The following is a 26,651-nucleotide window of genomic DNA, read 5'->3' on the forward strand; positions in this document are numbered from 1 at the left end:
TCCCATGCTCTCAAGATTTCTTGTGACTGTTTGTAAGATGTGTAGGTCAAACAAAGAAAATGTTAACTGTCTTGTCTTTCTCACGCTCTTCTGTATAAATATGAGATGCTGAATAAAGTTGGTGTCAGACTGCGTCCCTTCGTGGAGACGTGTCTGAACCTCTCGACCCTATCTTTGTTGTAGATTTCTCTTGCTTTAGTTTCTTTTCTCAGCCCCGCCGTGCACGTTCTCAGGACCTGATCAACTGCCGGCTGGCACCGGCAGGTGGCGCCCGAACAGGGACTCGGGAATCGGAGCGCGAGGACGGCCGCTGCCCACCAAGATTGAGGTAAGTGACAAGGAATTCCTAATTAATTAAATGAAGTAAAAGGGGCAGGGAGTGTTACTGTCGAGAGTAATAAATCATGGGACAAGGCAATAGCCGCCAGTTATTTGTACATATGTTGAAAACTATGTTAAAAGGTAGGGGAATTCATGTAAATAAGTTACAGCTAGAGAAGTTTTTACTTTTTATAGAAGAGGTTTGTCCCTGGTTTCCAGAGGAAGGAACAGTTAGTCTGGAAACTTGGAAAAAGATAAGAAAACAATTGCAGACATATTATTCCATACATGGTCCCAATCGTGTTCCTGTGGATGCTTTTTCTTTGTGGACTCTCATAAGAGACTGTCTGGATCCTGAACATGAGGGACATAAAATTCAAACGGCTCTCAGGGATTCCACAGAACCCGAAGTTGCAGAGCCTTCCGCCCCTCCACCTGAGCCGCTTTATGCTGTGCCTGAGGGAACAGCTTGTAAGGCTGGAGGGAATGATGATATGTTAAGCTCTGATGAACAGGAAGAGTTAAATGAACAAGCGGCTCAGTACCATAGGGAGGATATGCCTTGGGAAATGATGGTTAACATGCAATCCCCCTAGGGAAAAGGGGAATTAAAGCATTCAGGGCTTTCTGAAGAACAGCTGGAGAATTTAATTCAGAAGATTGTTATAGCAGTAAAAAAGGAGGCACAGGGAGACTCCCACTCCAGCCAGCCTGTGCCTCCAGCATGTCCTCCCTTGGTTCTTGCTGGACTCGATCCACCTTTTGTAGAGCCGCGAGAGCTTATATCTATCCCTGCTTCTTTGCCTGGTGAAAACATAAAAATTAGAAGTGAGATATTATTATCTCCTCTTCAACAAGCGATTAAGTGAGCTAATGAAGAAAGAGAACATATTCCCGGGTTTTCAAGAATCTATCCAGTATTTGAAAATGCTCAACAGCAGAGGTATTATAAACCGCTGTCCTTTAAGCAACTAAAAGAGTTAAAAATGGCTTGTGCACAATACGGCCCGACTGCGCCGTTTACTCAGGCTATTATAGAGGCTTTAGGAAATCAAAATCTGCCACCTAATGATTGGAAACAGGTTGCTCGGGCTTGTTTATCTGGAGGAGATTATTTACTATGGAAATCTGAGTTTGCTGAGCAGTGTGGGATCACAGCTGATATCAATCGGCGACAGGGACTGAACACCACTTATGAAATGATGGTGGGAGACGGAGATTATCGAGACACTAATAGTCAACTTAATTATTTGCCTGGAGCCTACCCTCAGATTAGTGCTGCGGCTTTACGAGCATGGAAAAAGCTTCCAAATTCTGATAAAAAGACTGAAGATTTATCTAAAATTCGCCAGGGGCCAGATGAACCATATCAGGATTTTGTTGCCCGCCTGCTTGAGGCAATTGGTGAAGTGATAGGGGATGAACAGGCGGGGATGGTGTTGGCTAAACAGCTTGCTTATGAGAATGCCAATTCGGCTTGTCAAGCTGCCTTGAGACCTTACAGAAAAAAGGGAGGCTTATCTGATTATGTACGGATTTGTGCCGATATCGGCCCTTCCTACATTCAAGGCATAACTTTGGCCGAGACATTACAGGAAAAGACAGTCAAAGAAGTACTGTATCAACAACAAAAGCGAGATAAGGGATAAAATTTTACAATTTGCTCACTATCACCAATTTCTCTTCCCAAAAATTGTTGTTTCTCAGCCCCTAACTGTATTTACTGATGGCTCTTCTAATGGAATAGCTAGTTTGATTATACAGCACAATACCACCGCCTGGCGTACTAATTATAAATCTGCTCAAAAAGTAGAACTATTTGCCGTTTTTCAGGCTTTATTACAAATCTCTGCTCCATTTAATTTATATTCAGACAGTCAATATATCATAAGAGCCTTAAACACTATTGAGACTGTTCCATTTATTGGTACTCTGAATTCTACTATCCAAACTCTTTTTCGTGATATACAACATTTAATTTGCTCCAGAGTTAATAAATGCTATTTTGGTTATATTTGTGCTCACTCTGGACTTCCTGGACCTTTAACACAAGGCAATGCTTTGGCTGACGAAGCTACACGTATGATATTTCCTTCATTGGAACAAATGGCAAAGACTTCTCACAGCTTACACCATCAAAACAGTAATAGCTTGAGACTTCAATTTGACATTACTCGAGAAGCTGCCAGACAGATTGTTAAGCAATGTCAAACATGTCCTCAATTTTTTAGTGTCCCTCATTATGGAGTTAATCCCCGAGGATTGTTGCCAAACGATATATGGCAAATGGATGTTACCCATATTCCTGAATTTGGTAAACAAAAATTTGTTTATGTTACTATTGACACCTTCTCCGGCTTTTTACATGCCTCTCTACAATCTGAAAAAGCTAACATTGTATAGCTCATTGCATTAAATGTTTTGCTGTTATGGGAACCCCTAAGACCATAAAAACAGACAATGGTCCAAGATACACTAGAAAAAATTTTCAACTATTTTGTACGCAATTGTCTATCTCACATAAAACATGTATCCCTTATAATCCTCAAGGTCAAGAAATTATTGAACGGGCACATCAAACTCTCAAACTTCAATTACAAAAACTAAAAAAGGGGGAATTGTATCCCAATACCCCCTCCAACTCTCTAAACCATGCTTTATTTGTTCTAAATTTTTTACAATTGGATATAAGTGGCCGTTTAGCAGCACAGCGATTTTGGAATTTTGATGTGCAAACAATAAGACCTAAAGTCTTTTGGAAAGACCCACTTGGAAAATGGTATGGACCAGATCCTGTACTAATCTGGGGACGAGGGCATGTTTGTGTTTTCCCACAGGATGCCGAAGCGCCGCGCTGGCTGCCGGAAAGGTTGGTACGCACGGTGGAGACGATCGCTAGTAAACCAGATGAAGAGATTGGCGATTCAAGAGCATGATGAATTACCATCTCGGCAACAACTTCAGGCATTGATGCGAGAGGCACAGAATCGTGTTGCTGTGCAGGGCCTTTAAGCTTTCTGATAACCTTATTAATTATCTTAAATCAGATTAATACTGCACATTCTGAAGAATATTCAAATGCTTACTGGTCCCGATCCTCCCCTTCTCCAACCGGTGGGCTGGGAGGGTCGGTCCATTCCCATATACACTAATGATACTGTGGCTTTGGGTGGTTTTTCAGATAAACATATTATTCCTAATCAAGTTAATTTAGCTTATCATGGAGTGTTTGATCGCTTACCTATTTGTCTGTCTAGATATTTTAATTCAACAGGATGTCTTTTTGTTGGGGAGTCAGGATATGCTGATCATGACAATGGTTGGAGCCTATACATTCCTGGAGTAACGAAAGAATCTGGAATTCCTCAACGCCGTAATGGAACTGGTCCTTTAGATATCCCTTTCTGCGACTTTGGGACAAGGTGAACAGTCACTGCTGCACCATGGAAACTGTGTCGAGATGGAACTGCTACGGTTTATAACATATTTGGGACAAATGAGTCATTGTGAGACTGGTCTCCAGACTCGGCCCGAAACCCTGGAGCTCAGGACAATAGGAACTTTGCATCCCGTATTTGGAACTTGGGCGGCTCTAAAGTGTTCCAAACTGAAATCTGGAAATTAGCTGCTGCCCTTGGATGTGAGGGTTCCTACCTTCAGGTGGGATCGAAAGTGAGACACGGTTATTTATGGAATCTCACCATGAGGTACCCTCGTGCATGTGTGCCTCACCCTTATGCTTTACTAGTAGGATCTGTAAACATACAACCTGGGTTACGAAATTATGATGTAACTTGTAACAATTGTACCTTAACTAACTGCATTAGGGGAATTCTAATCAAACTAGGGTTCTAGTCTTAAGACAGCCTGTTTTTGTTATGGTTCCTGTAAAGATCAATGGGTCTTGGTATGATGAAAGAGGACTTGAACTTTGGAGAGAAGTAGAGGGTGCTTTAATGCGTTATCGTAGGGGAATAGGGTTAGTAATTCTGGGATTTGTAGCTTTGGTAACCCTTATTGCTTCCTCCATTACTGCAGCCTTGACCCTGGCACACTCAGTGCAAACTGCAACTTTTGTTAATAATCTGGCACAAAATGTATCCGTTACCCTGGGGACTCAAGAAGATATTGACAAAAAGCTAGAAGATCGATTGAATGCCCTTTATGATGTTGTAAAATTTTTAGGTAAAGAGGTTCAAAGTATAAAGTTGAGATTACGGGTACAATGTCTGCTGATTTTCGATGGATCTGTGTTACCCCAAAAAACTATAATGGTAGTATAACTGCTTGGGATAAGGTGAAAGCTCATTTAGAAGGTATTTGGCATAATGAAAATATTTCCTTAGATTTACTGCATCTACATCAAGAAATAATGAGCATTGAAAATGCACCTAGACCTGATTTGGATGTTGCAAAAAGAGCTGAGTCTTTTGTTAAAAAACTTTTTCGACATGTACCTACCGTCAATAGTATTTGGTACTTGGGAGTGGCCATAGGAGGACTATTCTTAATAATTTTAACTGTTTTATTTCTTGCACCTTGTTTAATTAAAAAACTGATTGATGATCTATGGATGATAAAGGCTTCCATCTATGAAAACGGTCTGCGGTTGAAGGAACATAAGCGTGCGCCTATACAAAAAGAAAGGGGGAGATGCGGGGAGCTGCCCGTGAGTACGGGGTCCTTTGTCCAAAGGACACAGCTCTGGGAGCTGCCTCAGTCCTTGAGGGTTTGCTTGCAAACATAGCTCTCTGTCCTGCCACCCCAGAGATTAAGCGCTTATTTACTGCAGGCACCTGGAGTTCTGTGCAAACTTCTCACGCACAGAGAAATGTTATCTGGTGTAAGAAATAATAACAGGGTGCCATTCCCATGCTCTCAAGATTTCTTGTGACTGTTTGTAAGATGTGTAGGTCAAACAAAGAAAATGTTAACTGTCTTGTCTTTCTCACGCTCTTCTGTATAAATATGAGATGCTGAATAAAGTTGGTGTCAGACTGCGTCCCTTCGTGGAGACGTCAACCTCTCGACCCCATCTTTGTTGTAGATTTCTCTTGCTTTAGTTTCTTTTCTCAGCCCCGCCGTGCACGTTCTTGGGACCTGATCGACTTTGCTGGCTGGCACCAGCAAGCTTCAGCATCAGTCCTTTCAATGAATATTCAGGATTGAGTTCCTTTAGGATTGACTGGTTGGATCTCCTTGCAGTCCAAGGGAGTCTCAAGGGAGTCTTCTCCAGCAAAACAGTTCAAAAACATGAATTCTTCAGCTCTCAGCCTTCTCTATGGTCCAACTCTCATATCCATCAGCTTCGAGTTCTCACCTAAACTCTAGTCCCAAATTCCAGATAAATACAGGCATTTGTGTTTGCTCCCAAGCCAGCACATCAAAACTGAAATCTTCCTCTTCTTCCCCTTCCTCCACTCAGATTGGTTTCTGTGCCTGACATTACTGTTTCTATTAATAGCAGTTTAATTTTCCCTGTCCTTGATCATAAAACCTTATAATCCGATTAAGCATAGAAAGCAGTCTCCCTCCTGCCCATATGGAAGGCTGTGCTCTTATCTGGAGGTTCGACTGAGGAAGAAGCCACTTTCAAGCTTGATTAGATTGTAAGCAGAATTACTGAAGCTTTTTGAGTGAGGGTCTCAGCTTTTTCCCGGCTGTTGTCTGGAGACTACCCTCAGGTCACAGATGTTCCCACACTTCCTTACCATGGCCTTCTCCAACATGGCTGCTCACTAAATCAAGCTTGGAGAGAGAAACTCTGAGCTCAGGGAAGGCCCAGTCCTTCTTTTAAGGGCTTTTATTTGATTAAATCAGGGTTTCCCAGGTGGCTCAGTGGAAAGAATTTGCCCACCAATGCAGGAGAGAATGAGAGACATGAGTTGAGTCCCTGTGTCAGGAAGATCCCCTGGAGGAAGACATAGCAGCCCACTCAAGGATTCTTGCTTGGAGAATCCCATGGATAGAGGAGCCTGGTGGGCTACAGTCCATGGGGTCACAAAGAGTCAGTAAGTCAGAGCACACACACAGTATTCAATATCCAAGGGCCTGACACCCAAATCGTGATTTAGGGTCTTAATTACATTTGCAAAGTCCATCATCCAGAGGACTTCCCTGGTGGTACAATGGTTAAGAATCCCTTCAAAACAGGGGATGCAGATTCTATTTATGGTCAGGGAACTAAGATCTCACTTACCACGGAGCAACTAGAGAAGCTGAAAGGAAGACCAACACTTTCAAAAAAGAAAGAAAAAGAAAATCCTTCATCTGTTCCTATTCATTCAGTTCAGTTCAGTTCAGTCGCTCAGTCCTGTCCCACTCTTTGTGACCCCATGAACTGCAGCACACCAGGCCCCCCTGTCCATCACCAACTCCCGGAGTTCATCCAAACTCATGTGCATAGAGTCGGTGATACCATCCAGCCATCTCATCCTCTGTTATCCCCTTCTCCTCCTGCCCCCAATCCCTCCCAGCATCAGAGTCATTTCCAATGAGTTAACTCTTCGTATGACGTGGCCAAAGTATTGGAGTTACAGCTTTAGCATCAGTCCTTCCAATGAACACCCAGGACTGATCTCCTTTATGATGGACTGGTTGGATCTCCTTGCAGTCCAACGGACTCTCATGAGTCTTCTCCAGCACCACAGTTTAAAAGCATCAATTTTTCGGTGGTCAACTTTCTTGACAGTCCAACTCTCACATCCATTCATGATCACTGGAAAAACCATAGCCTTGACTAGACGGACCTTTGTTGGCAAAGTAATGTCTCTGCTTTTCAATATGCTATCTAGGTTGGTCATAACTTTCCTTCCAAGGATTAAGCCTCTTTTAATTTCATGGCAGCTAGTCACCACCTGCAGTGATTTTGGAGCCCAGAAAAATAAAGTCTGTTTTATTTTTCCACTGTTTCCCCATCTATTTCCCATGAAGCAATGGGACTGGATGCCATGATCTTCGTTTTCTGAATGTTGAGCTTTAAGCCAACTTTTTCACTCTCCTCTTTCACTTTCATCAAGAGGCTTTTGAGTTCCTCTTCACTTTCTGCCATAAGGGTGGTGTCATCTGCATATCTGAAATTATTGATATTTCTCCTGGCAATCTTGATTCCAGCTTATGCTTCTTCCAGCCCAGCGTTTCTCATGATGTACTCTGCATATAAGTTAAATAAGCCGGGTAACAATATACAGCCTTGACGTACTCTTTTTCCTATTTGGAACCAGTCTGTTGTTCCATGTCCAGTTCTAACTGTTGCTTCCTGACCTGCATACAGATTTCTCAAGAGGCAGGTCAGGTGGTCTGGTATTCCCATCTCTTTCACAATTTTCCACAGTTTATTGTGATCCACACAGTCAAAGGCTTTGGCATAGTCAATAAAGCAGAAATAGATGTTTTTCTGGAACTCTCTTGCTTTTTCCATGATCCAGTGGATGTTGGCAATTTGATCTCTGGTTCCTCTGCCTTTTCTAAAACCAGGTTAAACATCTGGACGTTCACGGTTCACGTATTGCTGACGCCTGGCTTGGAGAATTTTGAGTATTACTTTACTAGCGTGTGAGATGAGTGCAATTGTGTGGTCGTTTGAGCTTTCTTTGGCATTGCCTTTCTTTGGGATTGGAATGAAAACTGACCTTTTCCAGTCCTGTGGCCACTGCTGAGTTTTCCAAATTTGCTGGCATATTGAGTGTAGCACTTTCACAGCATCATCTTTCAGTATTTGAAATAGCTCAACTGGAATTCCATCACCTCCACTAGCTTTGTTCGTAGTGATGCTTCCTAAGGCCCACTTGACTTCACATTCCAGGATGTCTGGCTCTAGGTCAGTGATCACACCATCGTGATTATCTGGGTCATGAAGATCTTTTTTGTACAGTTCTTTCTGTGTATTCTTGCCACCTCTTCTTAATATCTTCTGCTTCTGTTAGGTCCATACCATTTCTGTCCTTTATTGAGCCCATCTTTGCATGAAATGTTCCCTTGGTATCTCTAATTTTCTTGAAGAGATCTCTAGTCTTTCCCATTCTGTTGTTTTCCTCTATTTCTTTACATTGATTGCTGAGGAAGACTTTCTTACCTATCCTTGCTATTCTTTGGAACTCTGCATTCAGATGCTTATATCTTTCCTTTTCTCCTTTGCTTTTCGCTTCTCTTCTTTTCACAGCTATTTGTAAGGCTTCCTCAGACAGCCATTTTGCTTTTTTGCATTTCTTTTCCATGGGGATGGTCTTGATCCCTGTCTCCTGTACAATGTCACGAACCTCTGTCCATAGTTCATCAGGCACTCTATCTATCAGATCTAGGCCCTTAAATCTATTTCTTGCTTCCATTGTATAATCATAAGGAATTTGATTTAGGTCATACCTGAATGGTCTAGTGGTTTTCCCTACTTTCTTCAATTTAAGTCTGAATTTGGCAATAAGGAGTTCATGATCTGAGCCACAGTCAGCTCCCACTCTTGTTTTTGCTGACTGTATAGAGCTTCTCCATCTTTGGCTGCAAAGAATATAATCAATCTGATTTCGGTGTTGACCATCTGGTGATGTCCATGTATAGAGTCTTCTCTTGTGTTGTTGGAAGAGGGTGTTTGCTATGACCAGTGTGTTCTCTCTCTCTCTCTACTAGCCTTTGCCCTGCTTCATTCCGTATTCCAAGGCCAAATTTGCCTGTTACCCCAGGTGTTTCTTGACTTCCTACTTTTGCATTCCAGTTCCCTATAATGAAAAGGACATCTTTTTTTGGGAGTTAGTTCTAAAAGGTCTTGTAGGTCTTCATAGAACCATTCAACTTCAGCTTCTTCAGCGTTACTGGTTGGGGCATAGACTTGGATTACTGTGATAATGAATGGTTTGCCTTGGAAACGAACAGAGATCATTTTGTGGTTTTTGAGATTGCATCCAAGTACTGCATTTCGGACTCTTCTGTAGACCATGATGGCTACTCCTAGTCATTAGCTGCAGGCAAGTCACAGGTGCTGTCTTACCCTCAAGGGTGTAAACAGCAGGGGCAGGAATCTTGAGGCCACCTAAGGTCTGTTGGCCACATGGTTCTTCACCTCACAGAATCCTTTTCTTCTACTGAATTACTGTAACATACGTGGGAACTGCTAATATGACACAAGGTCCTTTCTGCAATGTTCATTTGTGGGTATATGTGTGTACGTAAGCGCATTTGTCCTCTCTAACAATATTATAAACTCCTGGTAGGTCTGTACTTCTCCCAAATTTCTTTCAGGATGCTGGACATATAGGAAGCACTTATGAAGTGTTTGCAGGATAAAATAATGACCTGAATTACAAAAGCATTCTTCATGGATAAATCCAATGATCATGCACTCATTCAAAATGGATGAGAGGCACAGAGCAGAGTGTCTAAGAACAGAAATGCTGGAGCCAGACTGTCTGGGCTGAATCCCAGATCTGTTACTCGCTCTGAGGCCTTAGGCAAGTTGCTTATCCCGTCTCTGCCTTAGTTTCCCCATCTGTGACCTAAGTATGATACCAGTTTCCTTTTCATAGAGTTATTATCAGAATGAAGTTAATAATCGTGAAGTATTTTGAACTGTCCCTGGCTCACTGGCAGTACTATGGCTGTTGATTAAAAATTAAACGCCTCCCCTGAGTCAGATGCTGTGTTAAGCACCAGAGCACAAAGATGAGTGAGACCGAGTCCCTGCAACCAAGACACACGCAATCCAGAAGACAGGTACATTATTTCTCTCTCTTTACCTGCCATTTCAGTACTAAGAATGAAAACACGTGTTTTGCCATTAATGGGCATAAAATCCTTAGTCAATATGTAAATAATATTGAAAGACCATTTTTGAAGTGTTCTTTTTGAAAGACAGAGAATGTTTTCATTAAAACTTATTCAGGATAGGGAAAACTTGTATTGAAATGTATTCAAGAAAGAGTTAACTTTCAAGACAATCTATTTAAAATTGCAGAAAGAAACTTGCAAGCTGCTTAAGAACTTGCATATTTAGACCTCAAGAGTCTGTCTGGATTACAGAGGGGACAATCCCACTGAACCGATGGGGTTCAGTGGTCTGACACTGTTATGGTGCCTAAGACACGTCTTCATAAACCACACTGCATCCAGAGGAAGACGATCATAACAGTGCTTGAGAAAAACCATTAGAGGAACTAGGAGTAGGTATTCAGCTTGAGAAAGACTAAGCAGGGCAATGAGAATTATTTTCCAGCATGGAAAAGCTCTCTGGTTCAGGAGGAAAAACCTATATTTGCTCTAGGAGATAGGATGAGGACTAGATTTCGATCAATCACAGTTGAGGGCTGTCTGAGAGAAGATGACTAACAAGAGCATTGGTTTTGAAGTCAAAGAGGCCTGAGTACCAACCTCAGCTTCATGGAACCCCTCGTCCTTTCACACTGGTCCCCTAGCATCTCTGGCCTCTGATCAGGGCAGAATTCCAACTGGGTACCGCCCGCCTTTTTGCACATGATGGGATAGGAGGTCAGAAGAGGGGTGTCCTTCAGCCTGAAATGCTTTTCTCTGTTTTTCTTTTCTTTTTTCTTTTTTTCTGAAAGAAACTGAAAGTGTTAGTCACTCAGTCGTGACCGACTCTTTGCAACCCCATGGAGTGTAGCCCACCAGGCTCCTCTGTCCATGGAATTCTCCAGGCAAGAATACTGGAGTGGGTGGCCATTCCCTTCTCCAGGGGATCTTCCCCAACCCAGGGATTGAACCTGAGTCTCTTGCATTGCAGGCAGATTCTTGATCATGTGAACCACCAGGGAAGCCTAGTGGACTTACATTTGTCCTTCCAGACTCAGCCAGAAGCTGATCATAGCGATAAACCAGATATTCCCACTCCACTTAGAACAGTGGTCCCCAAACTTTTTGGCACCAGGGACTGCTTTCATGGAAGAGTTTTCCCACAGCTTGGGGCGGTGGAGGGGTGGAAGGGGCGGGGATAGTACTGAGAAGATTCAAGCAAGTACAGTTACTGTGCACTATATTTCAATTAGTATTCCATCGGCTGCACCTCAGATCATCAGGCATTAGATGCCGGAGGTTGGGGAACCCTGACTTAAAATATCTACCTATTAAGTATACCTGCCTGCTAGAATTATATATTCCCCTGTTCCTCACTTTGGCCACCTGATGCAAAGAACTGACTCATTGGAAAAGACCCTGATGCTGGGAAAGATGGAAGGCAGGAGAAGGGGTCGACAGAGGATGAGATGGTTGGATGCCATTACCAACTCTATGGACATGAGTTTGAGTGAACTCCGGGAGTTGGTCATGGACAGGGAGGCCTGGCGTGCTGCAGGCCATGGGGTTGCAAAGAGTCGGACAGGACTGAGTGACTGAACTGACTTGAGTGTTCCTCACGCCGTGAGTCTTTGGGAACAGAGCCATGCATCTTATTTATCTTTCTCTTTGCAGCATTTGGGTTCTAAGAAAAGCAGTTTGAATGAACAAGTGTTTTCATTAGTAAATATTATGTGGCCTGTCCACCCTTGGATCAAAAGTCCTTAAGTGTTGGGAACTCCAGTCACAGCACTTGTTTTTGCTATTGATATTGACATATTTGTCTTCAATGTCTTGTCCAGTTGAACAGATATATTGCCAACATCATCATTTCTCTGATTCCAGGGGTATCTAGCCCCTAAATTTTCATTTAAAAAAATATTTATTTATTTGGCTGGCCTGGATCTTAGTTGCAGCATGTGGGATCTAGTTCCCTGACCTGGGGAACTTTGGTCAAACCCAGGCCCCCTGCATTGGGAGAACAGAGTCTTAGCTATTTAACCAGAGAAGTCCCTAAATTCTCATTCTTTTGCAGTGGAAAAGGTGCTGCCCCTGGGGTGGTGTTGAGTGTGGTACGGAGAGCACACAGTCAAGATTTGGAGACTGAAGATTTCACCTTTGTAGCTCTGACTTCCACTCCTCCTCCCAGGCACCATCATCTCTATGGGAATGGAGCATTCTTTCAACTTAGATTCTTGCAAAGGATGGTAATTTTTTTCCTTTTAAATTGTTCTCCGAGGATGGTAATTCATATAGTGAGGGATAGTCGGTACCCACCAAGCTATCAAGGCAGATTATAATTAAACATTTAATTCCCTATTTTTTAATATTCTTGTATTTTGGTACCCATCAGTTCAGTTCAGTTCAATTCAGTCGCGTCCGACTGTTTGCGACCCAGGGACTGCAGCATGCCAGCCCTCCCTGTCCATCACCAACTCCCGGAGTTTACCCAAACTCATGTCCATCGAGTCGGTGATGCCATCCAGCCATCTCATCCTCTATCGTCCTCTTCTCCTCCCCGCTTCAATCTTTCCCAGCATCAGGGTCTCTTCCAATGGGTCAGTTCTCCCCACAATCTTTCCCAGCATCAGGGTCTTTTCCAATGGGTCAGTTCTCCCCATCAGGTGGCCAAAGTATTGGAGCTTCAGCTTCAGCATCAGTCCTTCCAGTGAATATTCAGGACTGATTTCCTTTAGGATGGACTGGTTGGATCTCCTTGCTGTCCAACATCTATTTATTTAAAATTTATTTTTATTTATTTCTTAGCTGTGCTCTGTGGCATGGGGGATTTTCATTCTCTGAGCAGAGATGGAACCTGGGCTCACTGCAGTGGAAGTGTGGAATCCTAACCACTAGGAGGCCAGGAAAGTCCCAAAGCAGGTTGATTTCTTTACTTCTAAAAAAGTATCAGTCAATGTACTGCCAAAACCACAGTTTCTTTCCTTATTATTGAACATCTTTTCACTGTAGAAATTTAAAAAATTTTACTTTATTTTAATAAGAATTACCTCTACAGGAAGAAGAAGGTATAATATGCCACTCTGGGTAACAAGAGGAGGTGAAGATACAGATATGTAATTGCTTATTTATCCACAGACTCTCTCTAGAGGGATACATAGGATTATGATAATACCAGTTACCCCCAGGAGAAGAACAGGCAGGGTAGGAAGGAGACTTCTGGGGGGTTGAATCATGTAAATTACTTCACTTCCTTCCATACAAACATAAGCCAGGTAATAACTTTATGCCACTGACTTTGAAGGCATTGTTCAAGCGGCTTGCCATGTCACGGGGCCATTACTGTCAAATTAACGTGGTTGTGGGAAAATAAAGCTTAAGTACTTGGTCAGCAAGTGGCACTTGTGGACTGTGAGGGAGGAAGTTCAGCTGTGTCTAACATCGCTTGGGTTTTACCATCATTTTCTATTTTTAAAATTCTTTCATTTTCTTCCCGATTCAATTAACAAGTTTTTATTTAGTGCCTACTCTCTGCCCAGTAGTGTCCTAGGAATTCTAGGAGATATGAAAGAAGCCTACATGAAACAATTTTTAACGTTCTTGCCAAGTGTGGGGATCACTGTGGAATGGAGTGGTGAGCAAGTTGTCTTGGAAGCCGAGCCTTGAATTGAGGCATGCAGAGCAACGGAAGGCTTAGACAAGCGGAAGGCGGGCAGGAGGTGCTCTGAGCCAGGAGACACGGCTCATCAGGGGGCCTTAGGGGAGAGGAGAGAAATGTGGATGGTCAAAGAAGCTGAGGCTGGTTTATAATTAAGGCCCAAGGTCAAGCAGAGCAGCTTCGCTGTGAGGGTCCACTGGGAGTGATAAACCCCAGGGAGAGGTCAGCCTAGCATTAACAATGGAAAGAAGAGACAGCAGAAACCAGAGGCACGGAGACCACCCTTGTTGCAATAATCTAGATGTAAAATGATGAGGGGTGAAGGTTTGGACTAGAACGATGGCGGGGAGGTGGCATTCAGGGACAAAGAGGAAAGAAAGCATTCCTGAGACATTTCAAAGGAGGAAGTAGCAAGCAGGTCTTGAGGATAGGCTGGGGATGGAGAGAAAGAACACTCACACATAATGTCAGTCTTTCTAGTTTATGAGACCAGAAAGTGACTCATTTTCTCTTTTCTTTCCTTGCACACACATTGACCCCCTCATGGCATCCAGCTGAAATTCAGTTATAAGCAGAATTTATTTTTTTCCCAGTTGGAAACGTGTAATCTTATTTGCTTTGAGCTCCATTACCCAACCTGAGTCTTGCCTGGGGTTTGTTCTCCCATAGCACTTCTAGGATGAAGCTTTCCCCTTAGGCCTTGTTAGTCCTGTGTGTGGTGTACAGGTTTATCACCCACTAAACCTTTTGAGAGCAGGGACCATGAGTAAGTACTCAATAAGTGTCAGTTAACTGTTGAAGAAATGAAATCTAAATGAAATTTAACATACGAAAGCTTTCCAGGGGCTTCCCTGGTGGTCCAGTTGTTATGAATCTGTGCATCATGGCTGCAGGATCCCACACCCCTGCCTTGCAGATGGCTGCTGCAACTAGAAAAAAAGTCCACAGGCCGGAAGGAAGACAAAGCTTTCCAGAAACAAAGCTAATTTAAAAATAATTTACATTAAATTTACATAACAGAAGTTTCTCTGCTCCAGTCACTCAAACCACTGGCCAAGTAAGAGCGAAACACCTATTATGATGGTGTTAGGACCACACAGTCTTATTCCTTGGCTTAAGTGTAGACTGCAATAATAATAATAATAATAATAATGATGCAGTGTAATAATACCATATAATAATAAAAGTTGCTATTAGGGGTCAGAATGAAGCACTTCAGTATGTTTTACACAAGTTGCTGGATAGTGATTATTTTCATTATTTCACAGGACATGAGCAGGCACAGAAGGTTAAGAAATTTGCAAAGGTCCTCCAGCTAGTTAGCGTTGGCAGCTGAGATTCGAACCCAGACAACTGGGCTCTGGAGTTCGCCTATCCTTAAAGCGCCCCTTTGGACTCATGAACATACAGCTCTGCTGAAGACCGAAAGGTTATTTGAGGCATATCAATCTTTTTGGAGGCTTCCCCGGTGACTCAGACTGTAAAGAATCTGCCTGCAGTGCGGGAAACCGGGGCGCAATCCCTGGGTTGGGAAGACCCCCTGGAGAAAGGCATGGCAGTCCACTCCACTATTTTTGCTTGGAGAACCCCATGGACAGAGGAGCCTGGTGGGCTACAGCCCATGGGGTCGCAAGGAGTTGGACACGACTGAACGACTTCCACACACAATCTTTTTTAGGGGAAGGGGACTTTGCCACCCCGTATACCAATCCTTCCCACCCTGTTATCAATCCTTTTTTTATGGAGTATGCTCTTAGACGATAGCAAGGGAGAAGAAATAGACTATTTGAACAGTTTTCAGACATGTAGACAAGTAAACGAACAACTCCGGCGATAATACCCTTTTACCGATCACCTAGTAACGCGGGAATAACACCCTTTACCTGGCACCGAAATGTTACCCCCTCCTCTCATTTTTATTAAGGCCTCGCTTTATTTGGAAACTCTTAAAATAAGCGGTCATATGATTCAAACAAGCAGCGGCGCGCCCCCTCCCCGGCGGCCGGGCGCAGCTGTCCGCGCCTCCCCCGCCCGCATTCCAGCCCTCTGAGGTCACGGGCCGCCGCCGCCTCTCCGGATCCGCCCGCCCGCCCGGCCCGGGGGAGGGACGCCCGGGCCCGGCCGCCCCGCTGCTCCGGCCGCGCGTCCTCCGGCTGCCCCGCCCGCGCCGGGCCTCTGCGTGCGGCGCCGCCGGCCCCAGCTGCGGGCCTCCGCCCTCGGCGCGGGGGAATGCACCGCGGGCCGGGGCCGGGGAGACAGGAAGCGAGGCGCGCGGGGCCCGTGAGCGCGCCGCGGCGCAGGCTGGAGTGCGGGCGCGGCTGCGGCGGCAGCGCGGCGGGGCCCTGCAGGGCGGGCCGCTGAGCGGGTCGCACGGCCCCGAGGATGAGGCGGCGGGAGCAGGTGAGGGCGCGGGGCCCGGGCCCGCGGGGGGGAGGCGGGGGCTGAGCGCGGGGCTGTGTCCGCCAGCCGGCACCCCCGAGTCCGGGGAGGACGCGTCCCGGCTGCCCAGACCCGAGGCAGGGACGAGCGTAACAAAGAGAAAACTCTTCCAGGCTCTCTTCCACTTGAGGCATTTGCAGAGGGGTCTTGAACTTGTATTCGGAGCTCCTCGGTTGATGGTGAGCGGCTTAATTCTGCATCGGGGCTTTAGAAGTCTTAGGTATGTTTGTGCCTGTCGGAATATTAAGTGCGAGATTTGCCAGATAACTTTGGCGAGAAGGAGAGGAACGAAGGACGGTTTCGTGGTGATGGCTTGTTTTGCTTTTGGAGTAAAGAGTGTTTACTCTGGAAAAAAGAATTCTTGGGTCTGCAAATTCCGACTTGTGATTTCTGCAAATCCTGATTAGACTGGCCGCTTTTGGCATGCCCGTCTTATTTTCTTTTTTGCTGAAAAAGCCCTATAATAGCGTATGCTCGCAAACGCGTTCAAAATACTCCGTGTGCGCCAGGTGACAACCGCTGTATGCCTAAGGGTTGCTGACAGATTTTTTTTTTTTTTTAACTTTGGGGTATGATAGAAATTTTATTCTTAAAGTAGTTGTCTGTCGTTTCCAGCACATTTTATTCTCGAGTTCTACGCATAAATGTGTTCTGGACAAATATGCGTTGGATTTAATGCTATATATCTATTCATTATTCTAAGAATACACTTTTAGAGATTATTTTATTTGAAAGCATCATTAGTAAAATTACACGTAATGAGGACTCTAGCAACAAAGCGGAAAACTACAGGATTCAGAATTTAAAAGTGTATTTGAGAAGCCTCTGAGAGGGGATGTAAAAACATTAAAATGAATAAATACCTCAGTCTACCTTTTGAATCCTTGAACATGATTAATATATACCTATTTTTTAAATTTCAAAACAAAGTGATCTTGTAGAGAAACAAAATATCTTAGTATATTTTCCTGCAAAAGCTAGTTATGAATGTCTATTTAGTAGTTAATCAGTTAAGACTTCAGACGCAGCTACCTTTCAAATTATTTCATATTATTTTACACCTGAAACAGACACCCCTCCAAAGCATCTTCAATTTCTACTCCTCTATTCAAACATTCGTAACTTTATGACAATATTTGGTAGCAAATACTGTACATAACTGAAAATTGTGTAAATTGTTTCACGCACACACACCCTTCCATTTTTTCAATTACTTTTTATATAACATCTACCAAAATAAAAAAGAGAAAACGTTGGCTTGTCTTTATACTTGATGCAATAAAATATTTCAAACTCAGGGACAGCAAAGTTTTACTCTGCTTCATCAGAGCTTAAGTTGATAATTATATAATGTAATATCTACTGCCTTCAAGGCGTAATTCTATATTTGCAGTGAAGTGAATACTATGTTTGAACATCCCCAATACAAATTTTCATCTTTCCTCTGTACAACTTAACTGTTCTGTTTCCAGTTACCATAATTTGTATGTAAAATTTAAATTCATTACCTTATCTCTTGATAGGGTATTTAGCATATCTATCTATAAGGGTATCTATAATCTTTTAAAATTTATACATGCATGGCTCATAGGCATTTTTCTAGTTGAAAGCTTATTATTTCAGGTTCTCACTTCTTGATTTTTTTTTTTTTTTTACTTTTCATTTTGTCTCAACGAGCTATTTGGTTTATACCCTGACACAAACAAGAGCACTGAAAACTGCAGGTGGAGCCCATGTCTTTTCATAATATCTATTTTCTATTCCCTTCTTTAGTAAGGTGCTTATATCTTCCAGAGGGACACAGCAAATGCTGTTAAATTAACACAGTGGCTTATGCACTTCTAGTTTTCTTTCTTCTTCTGGCCTTTTCCCTCTATTTCCTGTTTTTAACTTTTATTTTTCTGGCTATCTGTGGATAACCAGAGCTCAAACAAACAAAACCCAAACCCAGACAACAAAAGCAGAAAGTCGTGGTTGGGTCCTTATTAGAGATACAGCCATGTATGTAGTTATAGCATGCTTGTAATCTGCTTAAGAGCAAGGACGGCTTAGCAATTGATTCCTTTTAGACTTTCTGTAGGGCTTCCCTCGGAGAAGGCAGTGGCATCCCACTCCAGTACTCTTGCCTGAAAAATCCCTTGGACGGAGGAGCCTGGTGGGCTGCAGTCCATGGGGTCGCGAAGAGTCTGAGCGACTTCACTTTCACTTTTCTGCATTGGAGAAGGAAATGGCAACCCACTCCAGTGTTCTTGCCTGGAGAATCCTAGGGATGGGGGAGCCTGGTGGGCTGCCGTCTATGGGGTCGCAGAGAGTCGGAGAGGACTGAAGCGACTCAGCAGCAGCAGCAGCAGGGCTTCCCTGCTGGCTCAGCTGGTAAAGAATCCGCCTGCAAGGCGGGAGACCTGGGTTCAGTCCCTGGGAGAAGGAACGGCCTCCCACTCCAGTACTGTGGCCTGGAGAATCCATGTACAGTCCACGGGGTCGCAAAGAGTCGCACACGACTGAGAGACTTTCAGTAGACGTCTCCACAAGGCCCACTGGGGGCTTCCCCGGTGGCGCTAGAGGTAAAGAACCCGCCTGACTAATGCAGGCAGAACTAAGAGACAGGGGGGTCGGTCCCTGGGTCGGGAAGATTCCCCTGGAGAAGGACTGGCAACCCACTCCAGTGTTCTTGCCTGGAGCATCCCATGGACAGAGGAGCCTGGTGGGCTACAGTCCATGGCGTCGCAGGGTCCAACAGGAGTGTTGGACTGCAGCGACTTAGCACACACGCCTAAAGGCCCGCTCCAGGGCCTTGTCCTCAGAGGCGCAGTACACTTCGGTGAGATGGAATTATAAAGCGAGGTCTGCCAAAGCCTAGTGTAAGAGCTAAACGCTGGTTCTCCTCACCCCCGCCGCCACCCCGGCCCAGCCCTGAGAGCCCATTACCTCTGCGGCTGAGGCGCAGTGGGGGAGGCGAGACCGACGAGGGCGAGTCTGGGGTCGGCCCCCGGCTCAGCCCGCCCCGCTGTGAGGCCGAGAGAGCGCCGCTTCTCCCGAGGACCGGCTTCCGTGTCCGCGGGGGGCTGGCGCTGCCCCTCCGCGCGGCGGTCCCCGGCCCCGGCGCAGGGTAACCAGCTGCGACCGAGTCCAAGGCGGCGTCCTCGGAGGCAGCCTCTGTTCAGAAGACGACGGAGGGCGGGGGCTGTTCCGGGATTCTGGCCATATCTGCGATTTTGTCGACTTGTTGGGGTGTGGGGGGGGGGATTAAAAAAAAAAATCCTGTCGGTGTCAAAGTTCCAAGCTGCCGCTCAAGGCCGTTTTGCTTCCGCCCAGGATGCTTCCGACCCTGCGACCCCATGGACTGTAGCCCACCAGGCTCCTCTGTCCATGGGATGCTCCAGGCAAGAACACTGGAGTGGGTTGCCATTCCTTCTCCAGGGGAATCTTCCCGACCCAGGGACCGACCCCCCTGTCTCTTAGTTCTGCCTGCATTAGTCAGGCGGGTTCTTTACCTCTAGCGCCACCGGAGAAGCCCCCAGTGGGCCTTGTGGAGACGTCTAGTGAAAGCAACCAACTGGCGTGCTTAAAAAGGTTTTACGTCACGTGTTTGGGGTGTGGTGGGGGCAGTTCTGAGGTAAAGGGACCCGGCTCAAACCGCACGCTTGTCTGCGGGGGCTCTAGGCGGGTCCTTTAAGCGTTCCCTCCGGCGTCAGCCCGAGCCTGTCCGCCCTCCGGGAGCGTCCGTTCGGAAACGCGGCGGCAGGCGGAGGGTTCCGGCGCCTCCGAGGCCGCCGGTTGCCCGGGCAACGCCGCCCACTCTTCCGGGAGCGAGGAGTCGGAGCCCTCGGCGCTGTGGGCCGCACGGGCTCGTTGAGCGCAGTGCTCGCGTCTTTATCTCGGGATGGAGTTCGAAACCTCGTCCCGCTCCTCTTCAGGGCTGTGGCGCCGCCTCGGGGAAGGCTCACCGCCTCTAGGCGTCCCCACCCGGAGACGGGCGAGGGCCGGGCTTCTCCGAGCTGACAGGCTTCTGCTTGGTAATCCGGTCAGCGGCGCGTGTAGAGTCTTTTACAGTTTGTTTATAAATAAATCGAAATGGTGACGTAAATATCTGTAAACCGGGAAGTTCTGCAAATGCCTGTTAAGTGTTCACCTCATTTGAACCTCACAGCTGCCACATGTGACGGGATGATTCCATTCGGGTTCGGCATTAATTTGCCTAATTGGGACTTGAACGTAGCTCTTTTGGAGGTTTGTTTTTTATTTTTTTGGCAATTAACTCATTTAAGGGCTAAAGATACAGTTGGAGTATCGGGGAGCCAAAAAGAGTTAACTATGAAAAAACCCCAAAATTTTAGGAAAGAGGACCACTGATTCTCGCTACTAAATTTGGGGCTATCGTGCCAGCCCTTGTCTCGTTTCGTCCTGAAGGCAGCCGCACGCGGTGGCTACTATTTGTGGAATTGAATGAGGGGTGGAGTCTGACCCGGGGCCTAACACACCTCTGCTGTGAAACTTCTCCAGCCCCTCCCAGATCCTTCTAAGGCCTTTTTCCCCCCTCCAGAGGGAAGGTAAAGCTTATTCCTTAGATACAGCTTTTATTGATTTTTATTTTTAAAAACAAAGCCGGAGTTGCTGTCGCCCCTGTAACCAGCGTCCCTCTCTCCCCAGCACTGGCGTGGGAGCTCCCATCACCTGGTCTTTGGAGACTCGGTTGCTTTTTGATGGCAGCAGCTTCTGGGTGAGCAGTCGGAGACTCCGCAGTGCTCTTCCTGTCGGGACGGGATCGCTTTCTCTGGCCATCAACACCCCTGGAGTGCTGGCGGTGCTGTTCGCTTTTTACCCTTTCCAGCTCTTGAAGGGAGAAGAAGATGCCACTACCATTTGGACTGAAACTGAAACGCACGCGGCGTTACACCGTATCCAGCAAGAGCTGCCTAGTTGCCCGGATCCAGCTGCTCAACAATGAGTTCGTAGAGTTCACGCTGTCCGTGGAGAGCACTGGCCAGGAGAGCCTGGAGGCTGTGGCCCAAAGACTGGAGCTGCGGGAGGTAAGCCACCCCCCCCACCCTACCCCCCGCAAAAAAAAAAAAAAAAATTAAACTGCAGGCTGCTGCTGCTACTGCTGCTAAGTCGCTTCAGTCGTGTCCGACTCTGTGCGACCCCATAGACGGAAGCCCACCAGGCTCCCCCGTCCCTGGGATTCTCCAGGCAAGAACACTGGATTGGGTTGCCATTTCCTTCTCCAATGCATGAAAGTGAAAAGTGAAAGGGAAGTCGCTCAGTCCTGTCCGACTGTTAGCGACCCCATGGACTACAGCCTACCAGGCTTCTCCATCCATAGGATTTTCCACGCAAGAATACTGGAGTGGGGTGCCATTGCCTTCTCCAGCCGAATTTTGCTCCTTCCTTCCAAGCTACTATAAATGCCCGCTGGCTGTGTTTTCTCAAAGTACCTCCCTGGCCAGGATTATCTGGGGCTTCCCTGCTGGTAAAGAATCTTCCTGCAATGCAAGAGACCCAGATTCCAGCCTTGGGTGGGGAAGATCCCCTGGAGGAGGGCATGGCAACCCACTCCAGCGTTCTTGCCTGGAGAATCTCATGGAGAGAGGAGGCTGGAGGGCTACATACAGTCCATGGGTTGAAAAGAGTCAGACACCGCTGAAGTGGTTTGCCACACAGGCGCTAGGATAACCTGAGTTGAGCTTGTGAGCCCCTCTCCCTGTGAGGAGGGAATGAAACAGAACAAAGAGGACTTTTCTTGGGGATGCCCCTTAAAAGAACTGGAGAGGGTTGGATGGCATCACCGACTCAGTGGACATGAGTTTGAGTAGCTCCGGGAGTTGGGGATGGACAGGGAGGCCTGACGTGCTGCGGTTCATGGGGTCCAAAAGGGTTGGACACGGCTGAGCGACTGAACTGAACTGAGATGAGGTTTGTTTTTTTTCCTTACACATTTATTTATTTATTTGGCTGTGCCAGGTCCTAGTTGCAGAGAAGGCGATAGCAACCCACTGCAGTACTCTCACCTGGAAAATCCCATGGACGGGGGAGCCTGGTGGGCTACAGTCCATGGGGTCTCGAAGAGTCGGACACGACTGAGCGACTTGACTTTCACTTTTGATTTTCATGCATTGGAGAAGGAAATGGCAACCCACTCCAGTGTTCTTGCCTGGAGAATCCCAGGGACGGGGGAGCCTGGTGGGCTGCCGTCTATGGGGTCGCACAGTCGGACACGACTGAAGCGATGCAGCAGCAGCAGCAGGTCCTAGTTGCGGCATGCACGATCTTTTAGCTGCCATGGGTGGGATCTAGTTCCCTGACTAGGGATGGAACTCCGGACCCCTGGGTTGAGAGTGTGGAGTCTTAGCCACTGGACCACCAGGGATATCCCCACAATGCCTGAGTTTTGAAAATGTTTATATGTTCTCCCAAAATGTAAACCAAAATGAAACAGGAATGCATGTTGGCATCTGCGTGAAGAAGCCATCTTGGAAATGGGTCCTTTCAGCCCCCCGGCATCCGGCAGACACCTAGGCAAGTCCTGCCCAAATTCTTGACCCACAGAACTGTGAGCAAGATAAAATAGTTGTTTTAAACCACTTAATAAAAAAAAAAGAAAGGAATGCGTTTTGGAGTGTCCAAGGAGTTCTGACCTTGTAGTATTGATCCCACATGGGTCATCCTGATTTAGTAGCCATGTTTGTTCATTTGTTCAGCATTCAGTGACTCTTTTGCGCGTGCATGCCTGCGTGCTTAGTCACTTAAATAGCGTCCAACTCTTTGTGACCGCGACCTTTTGGACTGTAGCCAGCTAGGTTCCTCTGTCCATGAGATTCTCCAGGCAAGAAGACTGGAGTGGGTTGCCATGCCCTCCTTTAGGGGATCTTCCCAACCCAGGGATCGAGCCCGAGTCTCTTACGTCTCCTGCATTGGCAGACAGGTTCTTTACCATCTGAGCCACCAAGGGAAGCCCTTTGTTTTCCACAGGTCAAGCCAAATTTTGAGAGACATGTTTCGGTTTGAATTCGTGGTTTCTGCATCAGTTTAGTTGTTTAACCTTAGGTGAGGAATGTGACCTGTCTGAGCTCTGGTTTCCTCATCTGAACCACGGGGTAACAGTGATGCTAACGCTCGGAATGACTGTGTGATTTAATGTGCATGTAAAGCCATAGCTCTGATAACTATAGTCTGTTACAGCAATCATAGGATTTTCCTGGAAAAGCCCTAACCCAGCCTAAAGGAAGCTGTGGTGTCCTCAAGCATCCACATAATGTCTTGCATTTAAAATGCTATGTAAGGCCTGTGAAGAAAAGGGCTCTAATTAAACCCAGGTCTCTTCTGGTCTTTGGCTGCCTGTTTCTGGGGTAAGAGAAAGAGGGAAAAGCTAGTTATTTCACTTAAATGCCTATGTTAGGGTCTAAGTCAAGAATAGATAAACTGCCCCTGGTGAGCATCCCATCATTGCATCAGTCAGTATTAAAGACATTAAGGGCCAAGCACATTGAAAAAGACCCTGATGCTGGGAAAGATGGGAGGGCAGAAGAAGAAGGGGACAACAGAGGATGAGGTCGTTGAATGGCATCATCTACTCAATGGACACGAAAGGGAGGGGAAAGTCGCTTAGTCATGTCTAATTCTTTGTGACCCCATGGACTGTAGCCCTCCAGGCTCCTCTGTCCATGGAATTCTCCAAGCCAAAATGCCAGAGTGGGCAGCATTCCCTTCTCCAGGGGATCTTCCCAACCCAGGGATTGAACCCAGGTCTCCTGCATTGCGGGCAGATTCTTGACCAGCTGAACCACCGGGGAATTCCAATGGACATGAGTCTGAGCAAACTCTGGGAGGTGGTGAAGGACAGGGAAGCCCAGCCTGCTGCAGTCCATGGGGTCACAAAGAGTCGGACACGACTGAGCAACTGAGCAGCACATATAGGTACCAGGAGCTCAGCCTGGTGTTGGTACTGGTAAGAGATAGGCACAAGGCACGTGATGATGAGGGAAGCAGGAGGTGCTGTAGACGTTAGGGAGAGGCAGCGGAGGGAAGGCTTCCTGGGGCGAGTGATGTCTGAGCTGGGCCCCGAAGGATGGGGTGGGGTGGTCAGTCAGGGGCTGGAAAAGAGTGGCCCCATATGGCCAGAGACACGAGGCAGGTAATCTGCCTGGCACCTGGGGAGGCAGAGGTAACGCTGCAGACCAGGGTCCCCCCAGTGCGGGGTTCTTACGGTTTGGGGCTTGTCCTGCAAATGAGGAAGTTAGTGAAGAGTTTTTATTTTTTAACTTTATTAAAAATAATTGAATTTTTTTTTTTTTGGCCACACTGAGAGGCATGCAGGATCTTAGTTCCTAGACCAGGAATCAAACCCATGCCCCCCCTGCAGTAGAAGCATAGAGTCTTCACCCCTGGACTGCCAGGGAAGTCCCAGTGAAGAGTTTTTTAAACACACACGTGAAACCCTGCCGCCTCAGGAGAAAATGATTTGAAAAGAGCGGTTGTGGTGCAGATAGCAGTCACTTGGATCTGGATGGGGCTGAGGAGGAGTGAGCCGAGTCTGGAGATCTTGGGGATCACCTGTCAGGTGCGGAGGGACTGGCCAGGGTCCAGGTGGATCCTAAGGTTTCCGGTAAATGGTGGGGATCGCCCCCGAGGGAAGAAACGCAGAAGGAAGAGCAGGCTGGAGGGGAGTTGGCGGAGGCGTGTGGGCCGCTGGCCTCCGATGCTCTGAGCTTCCCGCCCCAGTTGGAGACGCTGAGCAGGCAGAGCATGCGCGGGTCCGGAGCTCAGGTGAGAGGAACCTTAGAAGGAAAGGAAGTGCAGCGGCCCGAGAAGGGGAAAGTGAACCAGAAGAGCCCGCCTCAGTGACTGGTCCTGCCTGCTTGCGTTTATTTAGTCCCGACTCTTGTTCCCTTCACCCATTTTTCCTTTTTTCCTTTTTTTTTTTTTCCCCTGTGGTTTCTTTCTCATGCACCTGGTCTGCCTATAACCAGTAGAGTCAATTTCTTGAAGAACTGTGGTTAATTTATTAGTCACAATGAATTAACTATGGTTAATATGTTAAGACCTGGACAGCCTTATAAGCACAGGTTGAACTGAGCCCACAGGCATTGCTTTGCTTCTCTGTTAGTCAGGAAGCCCAGAGACGCTGCCATCCCTTGTTTGCGATTATCAGACTCAGAAACGAGCAGCTTCATCCAGCTGTGGGTATATGATGAGAGTGATTTTTTAACAGAAAGGAAGAGTGCTCTAGGTGGGAACAGGTGTGACCCCTAGAAAATGTCTTGCCCCCGGATGGGCTGTCCCACCATTTCCAACATTTTAGTACAGTCATGGTCAGAATGTTAGTTTGTATAGCAAACTTTTCAAAGCTTCAGAAGCTCTGCTCTGTAGGATATAAACAGGTGGCTTAGGCCCAGGCCTAATCCTGCCCAATGACTGTTGAGAAATCATCTGAGTCAGGGCAGCGGCTGTTCTTACTTTGTGTCCATACATCATTCATGAGATTCAGTCAAGAGATAGTGGTTTGTTATCTTGCACTAGTCTCCCGTCAAGAAAGCTCAGAATCATAGCATGTAGATTTGGCTGATAAGATTTTGCTACTGCCCAAATTTAAGCTGGTAGCATAAATCTTTACTTTCTTTGATAGTTGAATATCATTTCACTTCTATTGTGAATCCGCCTGCAATGTAGGAGACCTGGTTCGATTCCTGGGTCAGGAATATCTGCTGGAGAAAGGATAGGCTACCCACTCCAGTATCCTTGGGCTTCCCTGGTAGCTCAGCTGGTAAAGAATCCACCTGCAGTGTGGGAGACCTGACTTTGTTCCCTGGGTTGGGAAGATCCCCGGGAGAAGGGAATGGCTACCCACTCCAGTATTCTGGCCTGGAGAATTCCATGGACTATTCCATGGGGTCGCAAAGAGCTGGACGTGAGTTTCACTTTTCTTTTTTCTATTATGACAGTTACAAGGGCTATACAGTAATACCATTATAACGCTATACCTGGCAGCTTCAACTGTAGGGTAGTATTTTATTTCTTAAGCTGAATGTGTGATTAAATGATGTTTGTCAGTCTTCATAGTTTTTTTTTTTGACCATGTGAGATATTTGATAGTACATTAAGGAACTAAAACCTAAAAGGTTAGTATATTTATATCCAATATAGTTAACGTGCGTTGTCAACTATTTTCTGAACCCACTGTATTTGAGCTGTGAAAAGTGGCTTTTTAAAATGAGGGGGGGCGGATTGCTGCAGGAAAACATTGCTGTTCGTGATAGCAACAGCCTCTCAGAGCTGTTGAAATTCCTTGCATGTCCTTGAGTTTCATAACACTGTTTCAAGAGAGGCTGTCAAAGTTTTTACAGAATTTAAGGGGAATTGTGAAAGTGTGTGTTACCGAGGTTTGATGGAGGTGCGAGACAAGAGTGTGCCACCCACGGGGCAGTGTGTCTGAAAGGATGTTGCAGTCTAGAGCGAGATGGTCAGACCTAGGCCTGCTTCAGAGGGTAAGCCCTGTGTCACCCCA

The 26,651-nt window shown here is 46.2% G+C and overlaps 1 protein-coding gene and 2 long non-coding RNA genes across 7 annotated transcripts in view; 2 read left to right on the forward strand and 1 right to left on the reverse strand.

Moving 5' to 3' along the window:
* The first annotated feature begins 90 nt into the window (after nt 1–90).
* On the forward strand, nt 91–4,957 carry LOC112587762. Of its 2 annotated transcripts, none has more exons than XR_006639676.1 (3): nt 91–328; nt 3,159–3,190; nt 3,579–4,957. It is a non-coding gene; the product is annotated as an uncharacterized LOC112587762 (long non-coding RNA). The 2 variants fall into 2 exon arrangements; XR_006542585.1 differs by having other exon boundaries at nt 3,620–4,957.
* On the reverse strand, nt 454–19,666 carry LOC123327952. Its single transcript, XR_006542584.1, has 2 exons — nt 19,079–19,666; nt 454–1,125 (listed from the first exon to the last, which is right to left on the reverse strand). It is a non-coding gene; the product is annotated as an uncharacterized LOC123327952 (long non-coding RNA).
* Nucleotides 15,861–26,651, forward strand: part of PTPN21 (protein tyrosine phosphatase non-receptor type 21) — a 76,349-nt gene continuing 65,558 nt past the window's right edge. Inside the window, exons 1-2 of one of the 4 annotated variants that reach the window (XM_025295120.2) lie at nt 15,861–16,111; nt 20,801–21,180. In XM_025295120.2, the coding sequence (XP_025150905.1) occupies nt 21,001–21,180 (180 nt within the window). In that variant the 5' untranslated portion in view covers nt 15,861–16,111; nt 20,801–21,000. Of the gene's footprint in view, nt 16,112–20,236; nt 20,381–20,800; nt 21,181–26,651 lie in introns of those variants that run through there. The other 3 variants (XM_025295117.3, XM_025295118.3, XM_044924658.2) reach the window with 3 other exon arrangements.

Source organism: Bubalus bubalis, chromosome 11, assembly GCF_019923935.1.
Source record: "Bubalus bubalis isolate 160015118507 breed Murrah chromosome 11, NDDB_SH_1, whole genome shotgun sequence".
NCBI classification, from domain to species: domain Eukaryota; kingdom Metazoa; phylum Chordata; class Mammalia; order Artiodactyla; family Bovidae; genus Bubalus; species Bubalus bubalis.